At 40.7% G+C, this 21,705-nt stretch overlaps 1 protein-coding gene across 2 annotated transcripts in view; it reads right to left on the reverse strand.

Moving 5' to 3' along the window:
• The window catches only part of fam118b (family with sequence similarity 118 member B), a 50,724-nt gene that overhangs the window by 22,261 nt on the left and 6,758 nt on the right, over positions 1-21,705 (reverse strand). Inside the window, exons 1-3 of one of the 2 annotated variants that reach the window (XM_073029683.1) lie at positions 13,585-13,699; positions 4,657-4,728; positions 64-316 (exon numbers count right to left, since the gene is read on the reverse strand). In XM_073029683.1, coding sequence (XP_072885784.1) covers positions 64-316; positions 4,657-4,721 — 318 coding nt within the window. In that variant the 5' untranslated portion in view covers positions 4,722-4,728; positions 13,585-13,699. Of the gene's footprint in view, positions 1-63; positions 317-4,656; positions 4,729-13,584; positions 13,700-21,705 lie in introns of those variants that run through there. The other variant, XM_073029684.1, reaches the window with a different exon arrangement.

Consider the following 21,705-nt stretch of genomic DNA (forward strand, 5'->3'; position numbering starts at 1 on the left):
AACTAGCAGGATCCCCAATCTGTAACAACATTTATGATAATGCACTGCAAAAATCTCACTTACTGGCGAGAGTTTCTGTATCAAATCATGCGCAACATGCACAAGGTTCTTATCTTCATGGAGTGATTTTTCAAATCTTCTGTTCTCTTCATCTTCTAAGAGGTCAAAATCATTTGCAGCATCCAGCAGGGCCTGTATTAGTCCCTTCCAGGATTTCAGAGCAGGGACCTGTGGAGCTACAGCAGCACTGACTCCAGTTCCAATTACAAGGACCAAATCTTCAGCTCTTTTTGTCTTCAGACTGGGCAAAAGTTTTCTGTTGGACAAGTTTATTAATTGCACTTTAGTGACTTTAGTATTTCAGCAATAATTAATAATTTAATTCAGACATATAAATTGTACTTTCAATATTCAAGTAGAGTAACAGAAGCATTGCAGATGCTAGAAAGCTGAAAAAACAAAATCAGATGGCTAGGCGGAGAGAGAAAAAACAATTAACACTTCTGGTCAATGATCTTTCATCAGAACTAATAATTAAATATTTAGAAGTTAAGCAAATGCAGAGCAAGTGCAAAGGAGAATGGAGAAGAAATGAATAAAAGTCAAAGTTTAGACAAGGATGGAGCAGGAATGGTTAAAAAGCTAAAAAGCTGATGACACAAAACAAAGAGGCATGGTAACGAGCCAGGAACTGAAAGTGGGTCAAGAAAAAGTACAAATACAGCAGAACTATTACCAGCACATGCTGTCCAAGAAAAATGGGAGCATGGTTATGATCTTTCATCAACACAGCACTTCACTTGACCCCTGAAGGGCAGAGGAAACGCAGGAGACCAAAGACAACTTGGCGCCATACCGTAGAGGTAGAAATGAGGACCTTGAACCACACCTGGGGCACAATAGAGAAGATGGCCAAGGACAGACAGAGATGGAGGACCTTCATTGCTGCCCTAAACGCCAGTGGAGTAATGGGCAGTAAGCAATTAAGTGGTTATGATCTTTAGACTGTAAAGTGCCTAATGGAGAAATGGAATAATGTGATACATAAAATAAATCCCTGATAGGCACTCCTACCTTACACTACCAACAAGAGAATTTCTATCAATTTAATTTTAGGTCAGCAAATTATCTTGTTCCTGTAAAGTTAAAATAATTTAAAGACCATAAGACCCATCGAGTCTGCTCCACCATTCCATCATGGCTATTTACTATCTCTCTCACCCCCATTCGCCTGCCTTCTCCCCATGACCTTTGACATCCTTACAAATCAAGAACCCTTACTATCAATTTCCGCTGTAAATACACCCAATGAAATGGTCTCCAAGGCAGTCGGTGGCATTGAATTCTACACCACCCTCTGGCTAATGAAATCCCTCCTCATCTCTGTTCAAAGGGACATCCTTCTATTTTGAAGCAATGCCCTCTTGGTCCTAGACTCCCACACTATTGGAAAAATCCTCTCCATGTCCACTCTATCTCGGTCTTTCAATATTCGATAGGTTTCAATGACATCTCCCTCATTCTTCTGAACTCCAGTAAGTATAGGTCCAGAGCTGTAAACGCTCCTCATATGTTAACACTTTCATTCCCAGGATCATTCTCATAAATATGCTCTGGACCAATTCCAATGCCAGCACATCCTTTCTTAGATAAAGGGCACAAAACTGCTCACAATACTCCAAGTGTGGTCTGAACAATGCCTTAAAAAGCCTCAGCATCACATCCTTGTTTTGATATTCTAGTCCTCTCGAAATGAATGCCAACTTTGCATCTGCCTTCCTCACCACTGACTCAACTTGCAAGTTAACTTTTAGGGAATACTGTGCAAGGACACCCAGGTCTCTTTGCACTTTAGTTTTTGAATTTTCTCACCATTTACAAAATAGTGTTTGCCTTCACTCCTTCTATCAAAGTGCACAACCATACACTTCCTGACTGTATTCCAATAGCCACTTCTTATTGTATTCCAATAGCCCAATTTGTTTAAGTCCTTCCTGTAGCCTCTCCGCTGCCTCAACATATATCCCTTTCCTCTATCATTGTATCATCTGCAAACTTGGCTACAAAGCCATCAATTCCATCATCCAAGTCATTGACACAGAACATAAAAGAAGTGGTCACAAAACAGACACCTGTGCAACACCCCTAGTCACTGGCAGCCAGCCAGAAAAGGCTCCCTTTATCCCGCTCTTTGCCTCCTACCAATCAGTCAATGCTCTATCCGTGCTTGAATCTTTCCTGTAATATCATGGGCTCACTCTTAACTTGTTACGCATCCTCATCTGTGGCACCTTGTCAAAGGCTTTCTGAAAATCCAAGTGCACAATATCCACTGATTCTCTTTGTCATTTCTTCAAAATATGCCAACAGACTTGTCAGGCAAGACTTTCCTTTAAGGAAACAATGCTGATTTTGGCCTATTTTATCATGCACCTCCAAGTACTCCCAAACCACATTCTTAATTATTGACATCCTCTTGAAGAGTGGAGTGATACTTCCAATTTTCCAGTCCTCTGAAACTACGCCAGAAACTACTGATTCTTGAAAGATTATCACTAATGCTCTTCGGCCACCTCTTTCAGAACCCTGGGGTGTAGACCATCTGGTCCAGGTGATTTATCTACTTTCAGACCTATTAGTTGCCCAAGCATCCTCTCCCAGTAATGGCAACTTCACTCACTTCCACCCTTTGACACTCTTGAACTTCTGGCATACTGCTAGTGTCCCCCACAGTGAAGACTGATGCACAACGCATATTCAGTTCATCTGCCATTTCCTTGTCCCCCATTACTTTCTCGCCAGCATCATTTTCCAGCAGTCCAATATCTACTCTCGCCTCTCTTTTACTCTTTATACACCTGAAGAAACTTTTGGTATCTTCTTTATTTGCCTTCTATTGGTTTTTAAAAGTTTACGAATCCTCTAACTTCCCACTAATTTTTGATCTATTATAGCCCTCTCTTTTTCTTTTCTGTTGGCTTTGACCTCCCTTGTCAGCGATGGCTGTGTCATTCTGTCATTAGAATACTTCGTCATAATGTATCTATCCTGCGCCTTTCAAATTGCTCCCAGAAACTCTAACCATTGCTGCTCTGCTGTCATCCTGGCTAGTGTCCCCTTCCAATCAATTGTGGCCAGCTCCTTTCTCATGCCTCAGTAATTCCTTTTACTGCACTATAATACTGATACATTTGACTTTAGCTCCTCCTTCTCAAATACCAGGATGAATTCTATCATATTGTGATCACTGGCTCCAAAGGGTTCTTTTACCTTAAGCTCACCGATTAATTCTGGTTCATTGCACAACACTCAATTAGTGGGCTCAACCACAAGCTCTCTTCCGCCTCTTGGGATCCAGCACCAACCTGATTTTCCCAATCCTTATTAAATCTTATTGACTATCGTAACATTGCCCAAATGACATGCATTTTCTATTACCTGTTGTAACTTGTAGTTCACATCTTTGATAGGCTGTTCAGAGGTCTGTATGTAACTCTCATCAGGGTTTTTTTTATCCTTGCAGTTTCTTAGTTCCAACCACAATGATTCTGATGTCTCCTCTTTCTAATTATTTGATTTCCTTTTTTACCAACAGAGCCATGCCATCCCTTCTGCCTACCTGCCTATTCTTTCATACGTGTATCCTTGGACATTAAGCTCCCAGCTATAATCTTCTTTCAGCCATGATTCAGTGATACCCACAATGTCATACATGCTAATCTGTAACCGTGCTACAAGTTCATCTACTTTGTATACCGCATGCATTCAAATATAACACCTTCATTACCCTTTTTGATTTTCCCTCCATGTTGCACTTCAAATCCCACTGACTGCAATTTTACCCTATCATCTGCTTGTCCTGCCTCACATCTACACACTGGATACTTATATACCAACTGCCCCATCCAGAGCCCTAACATTCTGGTTCCCATCCCCCTGCCAAATTAGTTTATAACAAACCTGTCCACAAGGATATTTGTTCCCCTTGAATTTAGGTATAACCCATCCTTTTTGTACAGGTCATACCTTCTCCAGAAATTATCCCAATTATCCAGATATCCAAAACCTTGCCTCCTACACCAATTCCTCACCCACATTCATCTGCTAGATGAATTTCCTTGCTATTTTTACCCTCACTGGCATGTGGAACAAGACAGCAATCCAGAAATCCCTTGAGGTGCTTTGCAGCTTTCTACTCAACTCCCTATATTTTCTCTTCAGTACTGCATCCCTTTTCCTACCTACATGGTACTAATATGCACAACTTCTGGCTGTTCACCTTCCCTCTTTAGGAAGCTGTGGAGCCGATCCGATAAATCCTGAACCTGGCACCTGGGAGGCAACATACTATCCAGGTGTCTCTTTCATGTCCACTGAATCCCCTATCTGCTCTTCTAACTATGGAATCCCCTATCATCACAGCACAAAATAGTCCATGCTCAACTGATAAGTTTAAGAGGATGAAAACATACTGGTTTGGTAGCTTTCAGTCAAAATTAATGAATGGCTTTCCTAGATTTGCTCATCTTAGATATCAAAGAATCATAATTTTTTTAAGCTGTAACACTCTTAAAAACTTTAAATATTTCTAAAAATAATCACTGTGAAATTCAGATATTAGCTGTAATCATAGGTTGCAGAAAGGGAATACTCTACCTGTGTCTTTTGATTGATTGTGCTTCAGTCTTTGCACTCAGATCTTGCATTTGTGGAGATGCCATCCAGCTTCTGAGACATGGAGAAACTCTAAAGTTAGGGAGCTGCTATTTCATTCAATTAACCTTCTTTGAAATTCAACAAATTAAAATTACAGCAATAAATATTTCCTTTGATGCATTTTAAAATGCACACTGAATTCTACATTACTACCCATCATAAAATTTTGCCAATGCATTCGTAAAAGAGGATACTGTAGAAAGTTGTCCACAAAACATAATCTCCTTCAACTATTGATGAAAATGTTTATAAAGAAAACTAATATACTTTAATAGTAAACGTGTTTAAATATATGGTGGTGCAAGAAAGTCTGTGAACCCTGTACAATTTTCTTTATTTCTGCATAAATAAGACCCAAAATGTGATCCGATTTTCACGCAAGTCCTAAAACTCGATAAAGAGGACTCATCTAAATAACAGAAAAACCATTATAATTATTTATATATATTTACTGAGAAAAATGATCCAATATTACCTGTACTTGTTAGAAGAAGTATGTGAAATTTGCTTTCAGTAGCTGGTGTGACCCCCTTGTACAGCAATAACTTCAACCAAATGTTTCCTGTAACTGTTGATCAGTCCTGTACATAGGCAAGGAGGAATTTTAGACCATTCTTCCATAAAAAACTGTTTCAGTTCATCAATATTTCTGGGATACCTTGCATGAACAGCCTTCTTCAGGCCATGCCAGAGCATCTCAATTTGGGTTAAGATCTTGACTCTGACTTCTCCATTTCAAAACATGAATTTCCTTCTTTTTAAAACATTCTGTTGTAGATTTACTCTTTGTGATTTGGATCATTGTCTTGTTGCATCAACCAACTTCTATCAAGCTTTGGGTGACGGACAGCAACCCTGACATTCTCCTGTAAAATGTCTTGATACAATTTTGAATTCGTTGTCCCCTCAATGATTGCAATGAAGGCATTAGAGCAGCCACAAACCATGATGCTCCTTCCACTATGCTTCACAGCTGGGATGCGGTTTTAGGGTTGGTATGCAGTGCCCTTTTCCCTCCAAACATAACAATGTGCATTTCTGCCAAAAAGTTCAACTTTTGTCTCATCTGTCCACAGGACATTGTCCCAGAAGCATTGCGGAATATCCAGGTTGTCTTTGCAAACTTGACACATAAAGCAATGTTTTGTTTTTGGAGCAGTGCTTTTCTCCATGGTGTCCTTCCAGGACACCATTCTTGTTCAGCGCTTTTCTTATAGTGGACACAAGAACAGAGACTTTAGCAAGTTGTAGAGATTTTTGCAGGTCTTTTGCTCTTACCCTTGGGTTCTTTTTCACCTCCTTTAGCATTGCATGTTGTGCTCTTGGTGTGATCTTCGCAGGACACCCACTCCTAGGAAGAGTAACAACAGTATCGAATTTCCTCCATCTGGAGACAATTTCTCTTATTGTGGACTGATGAACACTCAGGCCTTTAGAAGTGCTTTTGTAGCTTTTTCCAGCTTCATGCATCTCTACATTTCTTCTTCTGAGGTCCTCTGAAAGTTGTTTTGATCGAGGCACGGCGCACATGAACAGATCCTTCCTGAGAAGAGCCAGCTCTGTCAATAACCTGACTTTAAGTCTTTTTTAAAGGGCAGGGCACCTCTCCAACCCAAACCTCCAATCTCATCTCATTGATTGGAAGACCTAACTCCAAATAGTTTTTGTAGAAGGCATTGCCCAGAGGTTCACATACTTTTTTTAACTGGGAGTCTGATTGTTTAAATGGTGTATTCAGTAATGATGAGAAGTAGTACAATTATTTTAGGCAGACTGTTTGTATATTATTGTGACTTACGTGAAAATCAGACCACATTTTATGAGCAATTAATGCAGAAAACCAGGTAATTGCAAAGGGTTCACAAACCTTTTCTTGCAACTGTAAACTAAAACCTTACAGACAGTTAAAGGTATTCTGACAAAAAGAAACTAGTTTTCATTGTAGTAGGAAGACACAGAAGGTAATACTTTAGAAGTGATTTTTTTCCAGCACATTGCAAACATAGTGCAATGTAGCAGAAATAAAGGGAAGACATCGCCAGACTGCTCTTGCTTTTACAGTTGATTTTTCATTTAATAATACACATTAGCAAAAAGACCTAGTGACAGCAACTGTGAAACTACATATGCTTATTAAGAAACTTCCTGGTTTAGTTGTGCCCTTCAGGGAAGGAAATCCTTCATCTTTATCTTGTTTGGGTCATATGTGATCAATGTTTCAGTTCAGATGAAGTATGGAGTACCTAATAAAAATGACAGCTGTGTCAGTGACATTTACATCCTATGCATGAATAAATGAACAAATCTAGGAATAAGCATTAAATCTATTCCCTTGGCCATAGATATTGTGGCACAGAAAGCAAAACAACATCCAGAAAACACAAATTTTGTTTTAAAAATTGGACAACCACGTTAACTGTGGATTAAATGAAACCTTTACCATATTAACTCAACAGTACAAATCCATAGATTTCAATGCATCATCTAGATTGTCAGTTTGATGATGCACTAGAGGTTCTGTATTTCCCATCCCTTCTTAACCTACAAAGGAACTTGTCATATTCACTCAAAAACAAGAGAAAATCTGCAGATGCTGGAAATCCGAGCAACACATAAAATGCTGGAGAAATTCAGCAGGCCAGGCAGTGTCTACAGAAAAGAGTAAACCGTTAATGTTTTAGGCCGAGACCCTTCGGCAGGACTGGAGAGAAAAAGATGAGGAGTCAGATTTAGAAATTGGGGGAGGGCAGGAAGAAATACAAGGTGATAGGTGAAACTGGGGGAGGGGTGAAGTAAAGAGTTGGGAAGTTGATTGGTGAAAGAGATAAAGGGCTGGAGAAGAGGGAATCTAATAGGAGAGGACAGAAGGACATGGAAGAAAGAAAAAGGGGAGGAGCACTAGAGGGAGGCGACAGGCAGGCAAGGAGATAAGGTGAGAGAGCAAAAAGGGGATGGGAAATAAAGAAGTGGGAGGGTTGCCATTACTGGAAGCTCGAGAGATCAATGCTCATGCCATCAGGTTGGAGACTACCCAGATGGAATATAAGGTGCTGCTCCTCCAACCTGTGACAGGATCCCCCCACCAAGCACACCTTCTCCCCCCCCACCCCACTTTCTGCAGGGATCATTCCCTATGCGACTCTTTGCCCATTCATCCCTCCCCGCTGATCTCCCTCCTGACACTTACCTTTGCGAGCAGAACAAGTGCTACACCTGCCCCTACACCCTCTCCCTCACTACAATTCAGGGCCCCAAACAGTCCTTCCAGGTGAGGTGACACTTCACCTATTGTATCTGGTGCTCCCCGTGTAGCCTCTTGTATATAGGTGAGACCCGACGAAGATTGGGAGATGGCTTCACTGAGCACCTACATTCCATCCGCCAGAACAAGCGGGATCTCCCAATGGCCACCCATTTTAATTCCACTTCCCATTCTGACATGCCCATCCATGACCTCCTTTAACGTCGCAACAAAGCCACACTCAGGTTGGAGGAGCAATACCTTATATTCTGTCTGGGTAACCTTCAACATGATGAAATGAACATTGATTTCTCGAACTTCCAGTAATTGCCCCCTCTTTCTCTATTTTCCATCCCCTTTTCCTTCTCTCACCTCATCCCTTTGCCTGCCCATCGCCTCTCTTTGGTGCTCCTCCCTCTTTTTCCTTCTTCCTTGTCCTTCTGTCCTCTGCCATTATATTCCCCCTTCTCCAGCTTGTATCTTTCACCAATCAACTTCCCAGCTCTTTACTTCACCCCTCCCCACTCCCAGTTTCACCTATCACCTTGTGTTTCTCCCTCCCCTCCCCCCTTCTAACTCTGACTCCTTATCTTTTTTTCTCCAGTCCTGATGAAGGGTCTCAGCCTGAAACATCGACTATTTACTCTTTTCTATGGAGGCTGCCTGGCTTGCTGAGTTCCTCCAGCATTTTGTGTGTGTTGCGTGTCATATTCATCGCTACCTTTCCCAGAAGAAAATAAATATTTTAAGATATGATAAATCCATGCAGATCCAACTTCTCAGATAAATTTAAAAGATACAATAACATACACCATTTCTAGTAAGAACAAATTTATTCTGCACTTGCTGTACCATAATTACCTGCAATGCCTTCATCCAATCAACAGTAATTATACTTTAAGAGTATTTTACTGGAAGCTTTCTGAAGAAACTTATAACTAAAGGAAATACAGTCAGCCCTCCTTATCCGCGAGTTCCGCATACGCGAATTCAACCAACTGCGATTCGAGAAAACCCGGAAGTGCTCTTCCAGCATTTGTTGTTGGAGCACGTACAGACTTTTTTTTTCTTGTCATTACTCCCTAAACAATGCAGTATAACAACCATTTTACATAGCATTTACTTTGTATTAGGTATTATAAATAATCTAGACATGATTTAAAGAATACAGGAGGATGTGCGTAGGTTACCGTGGATTGGGATTGGAAAAAAATCCGAAGTTCTCTTACTAAGGAAGTTGGAACAGGTACATCTGGTATTACTTAGCGTCAGTTAGTCAAATGTTTGTCTTAGTATATAGTATATATTTTACCTTTATATGCATATAAAACACTTAAGAACTAATGTTTCAGCGCCGGGCTCAGGAAGTTCCCGAGCGCGCTCTCCATCTGTGCCTGGTTGATACAGAAGATCAAAAACCCCAAACTCCAAAATCCAATAATTAAACCACTGCGTTGCTTAGTAATAATTGTAGCTTTCATCCGGGCAGAGACGTTCTCACTTTATCCTTTAAAATTGTTCCGATCGTTGACCGACTGTTGCCTAACACTTTTCCAGTGACCGATGGCGTTTCATCTCTTTCCGATTGCTTTATTATTTCCACTTTATTTTCAATTGTGATTGTGATTATTTTCGTGAACAGAAACACTGTGGATTCAGAGCTCCGCCGCCGGGTCCTAATGTCCACCGCACTGGGACAGGTTAAATAAGGTCTGGGGTTCCGCTGGGTCCTAAGGTCCACTGCATTGAGACAGGCTGAATAAGGGACTTGAGCATCCGCGTTTTTTGGTATCCGCGAGGGGTCCCGGAACCAATCCCTCGCAGATAAGGAGGGCTGACTGTATCTACAATATAGTGTACATGAACTTCCAAAGGAACTTCAATATGTGCAGCTCCTGTATTAGTGGATAGGAAGTTGTATGCTGAGAAAATGATCTGCATTGTGATTCCCCATTACATGGAGCAGCATCATCTGCTGAGACATCAAGAAACAATTTGAATAAACTGAAGTATTTATTAATTTACTTCCCCCTCTCCCTCTACAAAATTTTATGAGAGCTAATTTTGTTTCTCATTTTTTTGCACAATTATTTGTGATTCTGTCAGAGCAAATTTCCACTACCTGAAATGTCATTAAGGCAAGGGTCACATGCAAGGTTCTACAAAAGGAACAATAAGCTTAATGTTGGATAGATCCAGTAAATGGTCAGATGATTAGAAATGTTTGTTGGACAATACCTCTAACTATATAATAAAGTTAGAACTGCATACACAATTCAATTATATTAAATTCTGAAGCAGTGGCAATATGAAACTACAATGTTAATCAGATTCTTATGCCTGGCAGTTAATGTAATCCCCAATGATCTGTGCTGGGACCCCAGCTTTTCACTCCAATATATCAATAACTATTATTTCTAATACTGCTAACTCGGATTGATGGTGAATTAATAAGTATTGGTGGGGCCAAAAGTTGCTTGGGCAAACTTGATAGATATAGTGAACAACTTAAAGAATCCCAAATGTAATTTACTGTGGGAAGAGGCAGGCCAAAACAGTAAGATGGAAAATGCTCTATAAGAAAGAAACAACTGTAAAGTAACAGAAAGATTTTACATTCCATGCGCAGAAATCACTAAAAACTACTGGGAAATTACATAAAAGATAGTTTTGAATAGGTAGTGCAAGTTTAACTCTTATTCTAAGAGCTATAGAACCTTCATTTTTCTGTTAGGTTCAGTTTTAGGCCAACATCTTTTAAGGTTTAGCCTACGTGGGTCAGAGAGACCTGAGAGGTTGGAAGAATGGGACGGAAGGGCTATTAATAGACAATATTTTGGCGTACAAAATCATTGCAAACACTACTCATCCCTGAAAACTGCCTTTTCCAAAAGCTCCCTCTGGAAAGCACTACAGGGCTATTAAAACAAAAACACCTTCCCACAACTCTCTATTATCCCTGCCACTACACTTCACAGTAAACATTTTTGAGACACTTTTTATAATACAGGTTGAGTACTCCTTTTCTGAAATTCCAAATTTTGAAAAAATCCAAAATCCAAATCTTTTTCAAAGTGCTGATAATGACATCACAAATGGAAAATTTAACATGCGCTGGGAAGGTTCCCAGGTGATGCACAGGTCTCTACACACCACAGACAGTTCTGAGAAGTGAAGAACAGGAGTTAATGAAAAATAGAAAAACACTGCATAAAGTGAAAAATGAAGACCTCGATTGTGTTTCGATAGAGTGGATTCGTCAGTGGAGTGAACATATGCCACTTTACATTACAGTCGGTCCTCCTTATCCGTGGATTCCGCATGTGCGGATTCAACCAACCGCGAATCGAGAAAACCCAGAAGTGCTCTTCCAGCGCTTGTTGCTCGAGCATTGTTCACCTCGCATCTCGTTTGTTCGCTACTTTGTTCCTGTGAAAAAATGGCTCCTAAAAAGCAATTAGGTGGTCAAAGCAATTCCTCAAAGGCTAAGAGGGAGCGTAAAGTGCTATCTCTCACCGAGGAAGTAGAAATATTAAGATCTTTTGAAAAATGACAAGTCACTTTCTGAAGTGGACCGTAAGGTCAGTAAGAACAAATCGAGCATTCGCACAATAAAGCAGAAAGAAGCTGAAATTCGTGTGAAGTGTTAGTGCTGCCCCTACAATGCCAAAAATGGTCTCTCTGGTTCATGATAAAGTGCTTGAAAGACTGATAAAGCATTAAGTGTGTGGCTAGAGGACATGTCACAGAAGCATATCCCTGTCGATGGCCAAATTATACGTGAGAAAGCTCTTAGTCTCTATGAGCACTACTGCGACAGGGTTGATGAGAGCGAGAGAAAAGAGTTTAAGGCTAGTGTAACACTTACCCAACAGGCTGGTATATGTCTAGGGGAAAAGGAGATCCAGCCACTCACCAACCCCACCTCCCGTACACGCAGGTGCTGTGAGAATCAAGTTTATGCCGTGCGCACACACACAATATCAAACTCACACCAGATACCATTATGGAATACACTTTAAAGATTTTACTAAAACTAAGAGTACTATGCAATACAATATATATGAAGCAAAAGAAAATAAAGTAAAAGGCGCCAACTTATCAAAGTTCAGTCAGTTTAGTGCACATCGTTGGAGCTCAACCATCAAACCATTCAACCCCTCGTCACTTTCCTCCGACCTCCACGTCCTTGCACCTGGGACCACCCTGGTGATCGACCGAGCAGTGCAGCGCACGTCCACCTTCTTCGGCGTCTTCTTCCCGACTCCCCTGAAAAGACCACGAAAACCCCCCAAGCTCCCAGCCTCACAAGACAAAATAACATTCCCCATTGGTTAACGAACGAATACAATCCCGATATCAGCAAGTCTAAAGCTAAACAACTGCGAGAGAAAGCACTTATCATACAAAGAAACATTCCTATTCTTAACAAAACAAAGAAGCCATTTTGATTAACATACACAGTACACTGTACACTAGTAAGGGATGGCTGGCTGGCTATGTAAAGCACTACAGCCTCAAGAACATAAAGATCATGGAAGAATCGGTGTCTCGTTCGTTCGCTGCTTGTGTTGTGAGCGAGAGGAACATGTACAGTTCTTTTTTCTTGTCAATATTCCTTAAACATTACAGTGTAGCAACTATTTACATAGCATTTATGTTATATTAGGTATTGTAAGTAATCTAGAGATGATTTGAAGTATACAGGAGGATGTGCATAGGTTATATGCAAATACTACGCCATTTTATATAAGGGACTTGAGTATCCACGGGAGGTCCTGGAACCAATCCTTCGCGGATGAGGTCCGACTGTACACATATTTATCTATATATTTACTGTAACTGTTTTTTTTCTCTACATTTACCATGCATTTCATTGTACTGCTGCCACAATGTTAACAAACTTCACGACGTATGGTGGTGATATTAAACCTGATTCTGATATCTGTACATTTAACCTCTAAATTTATTTTTATATAATTCTTTGTAATTGTTGAATGTTGTTTTCTGTTGCATGTCATGCCAACACACCACAGCAAATTCCAAATACAAGTGAATAAAGTTGATCTTTGATCCAAACCAGGTGACTTTATTTACAGTATTAAGCTACTTCACATTTGATGTGTGTAGGTGTTTTGTTTTCTCCTCACACAAGCCTACTTATGTTTATCTCAGTTCATTAATTGGCATGGCTTTCTATTGCTTTGTCATATTCAGTTAGCTCCTCTCAAAGCCTAGTTAAACTCCACCTCCTCTACTCAGTTTTCCAACCTTTCCTTAGTTTCAATCCTCCACGGATTACTCTGTCACACTCTCTTCCTCACCTTTGCTGAACCAGCACAGGTTAGAAATCAATCTGCGGTAGTGAGCTAAACATGATTTTCATGCACTCTGCAAAGTCGTTTCTCTTCCTGCGTTAAGTGCAGCTCCAAATATTTGCGGCCCTCGTTCTGGGCCAATGGTGGGGACCCCTGTGTTTCCGAAGGTGGGATCATACACCTCACCTTTCCCTATCACTAGCAACAGCCTCATCCAGTTGACGAACATTTCCATCAACTCCGAAGGCCCCTCCATGCCCCCAGCTGATTCACTCTCTCCCATGACTGTAACCCTCTTATCCTCCTTACTTTGCTCCTTCTCGGCGCCTCCAGATTCTTCTTCATACGATACGAGTTCACGCAGCGGTGAAGAGCTCCCAACGGCAGGTGCGCAGGGTCAGAAAGATCGAGTGACGCAATCGCTCAACTCAAAACTCAAGCTATTAAATTTAAGGAGACAGGGCTTGCAAATACACTGCCCCATACGTTGCCAAAAAAAAAGGCCTTCACAATTCCTTATTTTTCGGCAATTGTAGTCGATGGAAACTCAGTTCAAATCGCATAAAGGCAACCCAAAGAACAGCTATCTTAACTGGAAAGATGTCTTCAAACCTAAACATCTGGATTGCCTGCTTGAAAGCCAATATTTCCCAACTGTGAGGTTTATATTCAGACTTGAAACACGTTTATTCCTTAAGCAATTCTGATGAAATATGTAGCAGTAAGAAATTAATACAAGACTTGCAGTATCATTTGTTTTATTAGGTCACTGTACAGGGCATACAGTATTCTACAACCATTTAAAAGTAACCCAGTATTTAGAGCACCAAGTCTATTCATATTCTCAGAGTACTTAAGTATAGAACATCATTCCTTTTTTGTTAGTTAAGTACATAATATTTCAATTGCAGTTTCACCAAGGTCAGACTTTATGATATCACTACTCTTCTCAAATCCTCTACTAATGACAACCAATTACTAATGTTCACTACTAATGTTCACCCTGTACACATCAGACTTCCAATATAACTCGGAGTCCTGCCATGTGCAGAAGTTCGCTGATGACACGGCCATAGTGGGGTGTGTCAGGAATGGACAGGAGGAGGAGTCTAGGAAACTGATACAGGACTTTGTGATATGGTGCAACTCAAACTACCTGCGTCTCAATATCACCAAGACCAAGGAGATGGTGGTGGACTTTAGGAGATCTAGGCCTCATATGGAGCCAGTGATCATTAATGGAGAATGTGTGGAGCAGGTTAAGACCTACAAGTATCTGGGAGTACAGTTAGACGAGAAGCTAGACTGGACTGCCAACACAGATGCCTTGTGCAGGAAGGCACAGAGTCAACTGTACTTCCTTAGAAGGTTGGCGTCATTCAATGTCTGTAGTGAGATGCTGAAGATGTTCTATAGGTCAGTTGTGGAGAGCGCCCTCTTCTTTGTGGTGGCGTGTTGGGGAGGAAGCATTAAGAAGAGGGATGCCTCACGTCTTAATAAGCTGGTAAGGAAGGCGGGCTCTGTCGTGGGCAAAGTACTGGAGAGTTTAGCATCGGTAGCTGAGCGAAGGGCGCTGAGTAGGCTACGGTCAATTATGGATAACTCTGAACATCCTCTACATAGCACCATCCAGAGACAGAGAAGCAGTTTCAGCGACAGGTAACTATCGATGCAATGCTCCTCAGACAGGATGAAGAGGTCAATACTCCCCAATGCCATTAGGCTTTACAATTCAACCGCCAGGACTTAAGAACTTTTTAAAAGCTATTATTAATGCTTTTTGAGATAGTGATTTAGATGCATATCATATTTTTTTACTGAGTTAAGTACTGTATGTAATTAGTTTTGCTACTACAAGTGTATGACACATTGGAAAAAAGTTGAATTTCCCCATGGGGATGAATAAAGTATCTATCTATCTATCTATCTATCAATATACATACTATTTGGCTTCCTAGCTATTAAAGACTTATATACAAGTATATGCAAGTCCCTATGGGTAACAATGTTAAGTCTATCACCATTAAAAATCAGTTTTGTGCATTGAAATGGATGACATTACACTTTTTGTATTATATTGCACATTGTTGCCCTCTGAGCTTGTCCATATTCCCTTGGAGCCACTGCATATTTTGCACCTACTCACAACCTGAACTAATTTTGTTTCATCAGCAGGCTTGGAAATATGACATCAAGAAGACAGTGCTTCAAGAAGGAAGCATCCATCATTAAAGACCCTTACAATTTAGGAAATAACCTTCTTTGTGGGAGCTGGTACAGGAGGCTGAAGACCAACACTCAATGTTTAGAGCTTCCTCCACTCTGCATTAGATTTCTGAATGGTCCATTAACACTACCTCATTATTCGTCTTTGCACTATTTATTTTGTTTTGTAATTTATGGTAATATCAATGTTTTGCACTGTACAGCTGCCAGAAAACAACAAATTTTACATTATACGACAGTAGTAATAAACATAATTCTGATTCTGGTCCCCCCTCACCTAAATTGTTGTTAAAAATTTTAAACTGTGATACTGCCAACCCCAGTAAAACTTGCTTATACCCACTCTTTACTTTCCCCATTTATCGCTTCTCAATGCATATCAGCATATTGTCTCCAATTCCAGGTGCACCAAGCTGTTGCCCAAACTCTTCCGTAGACTTTAGAAAACAAAATTTAATGATTCTGCTTACCTATTGTACTAGATATATCTTCAAAAAATTCCAATAGATTAGTCAAATACAATTTTACTTTCATATATCAATATTTACTCTAATAGGACCTTGTTATTTTCCAAGTATTCTGTTATTACATCTTTTATAGATTCCAATATATTTTTCCATCACTGATATCACACTAACAGGTCAGTAGATTCCTCTTTTCTCTCTTTCTCATTTTCTTTTGACATAGGGGGTAAGGACAGCAGCAGTTACATTGTCCAGAATGATTCTAATTTCAGGAACCCCATTCCAGAATCTACAGAATTAGGAAAGGCTAACAAATGGTATTTCAAACAGTAATAGCTTCATCTTTTAGCTTGTCAATTTTATCAATTTTATTTTTAACTACCACCCTGCCCTTAAATTCACGGTCCATTTCTTACACCTCCCTCCCCTTTCTTGATCTTTCAGTCTCCATTTCTAGAGACAAACTGTCAGTCGACATCTTTTATAAACCTACCAATTCCCATAGTTATCTCAACTATACCTCTTCCCACCTTATCTCCTGTAAAGATGCTACTCCTTTTCTCAGTTTCTTTGCCTTCATTCTATGAACATCAGAGATACCCCCTTCTTTAGAGAACAGTATTTCTCTCCCTCTACTATTGATGCTGCCCTCACCCACATCTCCTCCATTTCCCATACATCCACACTCACCCCATCTTTTCGTCATTGTAACAGTGATAGGGTTCCTCTTGTCCTTACCTACCACCCCATCAGCCTCTGCATCCAACACATTATACTCCGCAATTTCTGCCATCTTTACCCCACCCCCACTCCACTTTTCGCAGGGAATGCTCGCTCTGTGGTTCCCTTGTCCATTCATCCCTCCCCACTAATCTCGCTCCTGACAGTTATCCCTGCAAGTGGCCGAAGTGCACACCTGCCCCTACACCTCCTCCCTCATCTCCATTCAGGGGCCCAATCAGTCCTTCCAGGTGAGGCAACACTTCACCTGTGAAGCTGCTGGGGTCGTCTATTGCCTGACCTGTTGAGTTCCTTCAGTATTTTGTGTGTGTTGCTTCATCTTTCAATATTGTGGGACCAGGTCTTCGTGATTTATGGCTTTCAATCTCACTAGCTTCTCCAGCAAACATTTTAACTAACATTATTTTCATTCAGGTTATTATTCACACAAGACTTTTGGTTCTCCAGTATTTCCACCAGGTTCTTTACATCTTCTATAAAGATGAGAAACCACCTGGTTTCCTTGGCTGTGTAAGTCTAGGGAATATACACACTGGTCCCACCAAACCCGTGAGATTGAGATGGCTCTCCCAACCAAACCCTGATTTGTGTGGATGTTCTTTACTTTGCTACCCTGTTACAACTCAGTGCCATGAAATAACAGACAGCACACTGCATACAACTAAAGGAATTATATTTATGAATCTTACTTAACTAAAGGGTTAGTAAAGAAAAGAAAGAAAAACAAAAGGCCCATTCTAATTAAACAGCCGAATGCGCACAAGTTAGAGTTCATCTTGAACTTCTCTGTCACTCATGCACAGGGCCCTCGGTCTGCATGGAAGCACACACCACCTTCAGAATGTAGCTTGCAATCCATCTTGAACAAATGGGTCTCCCCACCAGTTTGTGTCATATGACCGGTTCTCTCCAGCATCTTCTCTCTCCCTCTCACGGCAAACAAAAAAACCCAAGACCAACCTTGGTGTCCCTTACCGAAAAACCTTCCCCAGTTCCACCATCCTAATTGGATGGCACACATTCCTCATTATCCCTTATCTTCAACAATAACCCACACAGGCTGAAAGCAGAACAGACTGCTCTTACAGAACTGTTAAATAAAATACATACAGCCTAACAGTTTATAGGTGGATAAAAAGTTGTTGAATTTCCCTATTTCCACATTCCCTATTATAAACTCTATTTCTTTCTTTATGGGACTCAGATTTCTCATTTTTATATACCCCTTCCAAAATTATTGGAAGGATATCAAGCCAGGCCAACATCTCCAGCCCTAGTTATATTCTGCCAACTGCGATGAACAACATCATCAATATATATTACATGGCTGATCATTGTCTTTCCATGACCATGATTGTTCTTGGCAAATTTTTCTACAGAAGTGGTTTACCATTGCCTTTTTCTGGGCAGTGTCTTTACAAGACGGGTGACCCCCCCCCCCCCCCAGGCATTATCAATAGTCTTCAGTGATTGTCTGCCTGGAGTCAGTGGTCTCACAAACAGGTCTTGTGATTTGCACCACCTGCTCCCATAGTTTCATGGAAACCTGATCAGGGCAAAGCAGATACTACTCCTTGCCTGAGGTTGACCTGCAGGCTAGTGGAGGGAAGGAGTGCCTTACACCTTCTTTGGTAGAGATGTATCTCCATCCTACCACCCATTGCATTGAATAGGCCTCACCATTTGCTTCCCTCACACCTGATCACACAAAGACTTTTCTAAACTCTGTCTTAGTAAAAAATTACCAGACAATAATTTTCAAATAAAAGATGGGTTTCTTGAAAATAAAAATGCAACATCTCCATGGATGGCTGAGAAATCTTGGAATATGACTGCTAAGAGAGAAGGAATATTTTAAGATGGAATTGGAAATCTTGAATCCATTCATCAGGAGTGCAGCTTACCCCTCAAACTTTCAAAGAGCCCCTTAAAAATCTCAGTTTCAGACTAAACCGCACCATTTTCAAACACAACACAAATTTTTCATACATTATGGACATTTCTCTCTAAAGGATCCTTTGCACCAAAATTATTGAATAACCTTTTCTCATTGTTCAGTACCAGACATAATAGAGCCTGTATCCACAATGGTTCAACATTTGACCTAGAAAGCCACCTTGTATACAGTATATTGTATACAAGCTATGTGTACACACCTTGTCACCACTAATTTGACAAGTGCAGACTAAGTTGCCGCATGATTACTGTATTACCCTCCAAATTCTTGATTTGCACTGCTTTCTGTTTCTTAACCCCATCCAAAGTGATTCAAATCTTACATCATAGCCTATCAAGCCAAAATCTTTACTCATGACTATATTGATCGTGTCCTTTATTTATTGTACCACATCGATGTATTTTCCTTTTTACCTCTCCTAATGTTGTAATGACAAGCTACAATATCACATCCATAAACAGCAGTTATTGTTTGGTGGTATCATGGAAAGGTAACATTAAAAGATGGAGTTCTATGCTAAATGTAATGTCCAGACTGAACTTCCACTGCTCTTTCTCCATCTGGACTAACCTTTCTTTGCCACTCTGATCCACATTTCATCTTCAAGTTTAATTGTCATTCAAACATACATGAGTGCAGATACACGAAACAATGTTCCTCTAGGGTCAAGGTGCAAAACATAGTACCAATGGTCATACACTGCACAAGGCATATATAGCACATATAACAGTAAAATACAGTCACACAAAAAATATATAGTCCATTAATGTTGCAGCAGTCTGCAGACGAACACAATATGGCTTGTTTTCTGCTGAGTGAACACCCAGGGTGGGGTGGGTGAGGGGAGGTAGGGAACAACTACCTTGAATGCCACGTCACACTCTGGTGGAGCGCACTGACTCTGATGTCTCACTCCAAGGCAGCTGTAAACAGGCAACATCGCAGTCTGAGGCCACACAGCTCCCTAGCAGTCTGCCAATAAATCAGTGAATCAGACTTGCAGCATTCCACGTTAGCAAAAACCAACAGGATCTTATGATCAGAAGAAAAGTGACTAAGATGATCACTTGCTGTTAGACTAGACTGCACACCGCTTTCATGCACCGATTACTCCGATGCCTCTCTGATGCAGGCAGCAGCACGATCCACACCAAGTTCTGCTCCTTCGGCTTCTCTGCCAATGAGCAATTCACTGACGGGGTAGTACTTTACATTCTTAATGTCCAACAGGGTCTTGCAATCGTATAAAAATACCCATCAACACCCATTCCTTTTCTTATGGTATCTCTTGATGCAACCCTTCCTCTCTTACCCTCTTCCTTCATCTCATCCAAGAGCAGCAGCAATTTACATTTGCTTCCTACAGTTTAGGATATTGTATTCAGTGTAAACTCCTTTGCATTGGAGAAACCAAACATCTAATGCATTAATTACCCCTTTGCAGAACACCAATGTTCAGTCCCCAAGGGTGGCCCCAAGCAACCAGACTCTGACACTTCAATTCAACATTCTATTGGGCTTTCACACTGCTCAACATAAGCCTAAAGAACAGTACCACGTCTTCTGACTTGGCACACTAGAGCCTTCAGGGTGTAGTGCTGAATTCAACAATTTCAGATATTCACTTTTATACAAGCATAAGAGCAGGAATTGCAGGTATGAGGAATAGTGCCCCTGCTTTCTCGTTCGAAATTGATGACCTGAATTTGGAGTGATAGATTGCAGCAGGATGTGTTTAGGCTGGTGGAATTGGCAGATACATGGCAGATGAAGTTTAATGCAGGAACTCAAGGAGATGCATTCTGGTTGAAAAATGTGGAGAGACAACATAGAGTACTGTTCTAAAAGAGTTGCAGGAATGGTTAAAAAAAACAGGGCTTTGTGTGCACAAATCATTGAAAGTAGCAGTGCAGGTTCAGAAAGTACTCAATAAGGCAAAAATAATTTTGAGTTTTATCACTCAAGGCACATAGTATAAAAGAAGGGACTTAAAATTTTAAAAATCACTGGTCCAACCTTATTTGGAGCAACGTATTCAATTCTGGTCACATTAAATGTAGTACTTTGGAGACGATTCTCAGTGACAAGAATCAGTTGCATTTGGAAAAGAATAGACATTAGTCAGCAGGGCATTGTGCAGGAGAGGTCCTGCCTGACAAATCTGATAGAGGTTTTTGAGGAATTGATAAAGAAGATTGATGGGAGTAGTGAATGGGTGTTGTCTACATAGATGTTATTAAAGTATTTGACAAGGTTCCTCAAGGTAGATTAGTTCAGAAGATTAAGTCACCCAGGATCCATGGTACAGGAGCCTTAGGTCATATAACACCAGGTTCAGGAACATTTATTACCCTTCAACTATCAGGCTCCTGAACCAACATTGGCATCTTCACTCACTACAATACTGAACTGATCATTGAACATAACCTTACCTCCTACACCCCCACTATACTTGAATCACCTGAAAAATTATGCCTCTTCATATTAGCTATTTCCACCCTGGGAAAAAATTTCTGGCTATTTGCTTGATCCATGTCTCTTCTTGTCTTGTACATCTCAATTAAGTCACCTCTTATCCTCCTTTGTTCCACATAGAAAAGCCCTAGCTCGCTCAACTTCTCCTCAAGACATTCCCTTGTCCAGGCAGCATCCTGGTAAATCCCTCTGCATCCTCTCTAATGCTTCCACATCCTTCCGATAATGAGGAGACCAGAACTGAACCAGTAGTCTAACCAGGATTTTACAAAGCTACAACGTTACCTCCTGGCTTTTGAACTCAATTCCTTGACTAATGAAGGCCAACACACCTTACTCCTTCAGAACAACCCCATTATAAACTTGTGCAGCAATTTTAAGGGATCTATGGACGTGGACCCCAAAATTCCTTTATTCCTTCACATTGTTAAGAATTCTGCCATTAACCCTGTATTGCCTTCAAATTCGACCTCCCAGAGTGAATCACTTCACACTTTACCTGGGTTGAACTCCATCTGCCACTTAGCCCAGCTCTGCATCCTGTCAATGTGCTGATGCAACCTATGA

Source organism: Hemitrygon akajei, chromosome 26, assembly GCF_048418815.1.
Source record: "Hemitrygon akajei chromosome 26, sHemAka1.3, whole genome shotgun sequence".
Lineage (NCBI taxonomy): Eukaryota > Metazoa > Chordata > Chondrichthyes > Myliobatiformes > Dasyatidae > Hemitrygon > Hemitrygon akajei.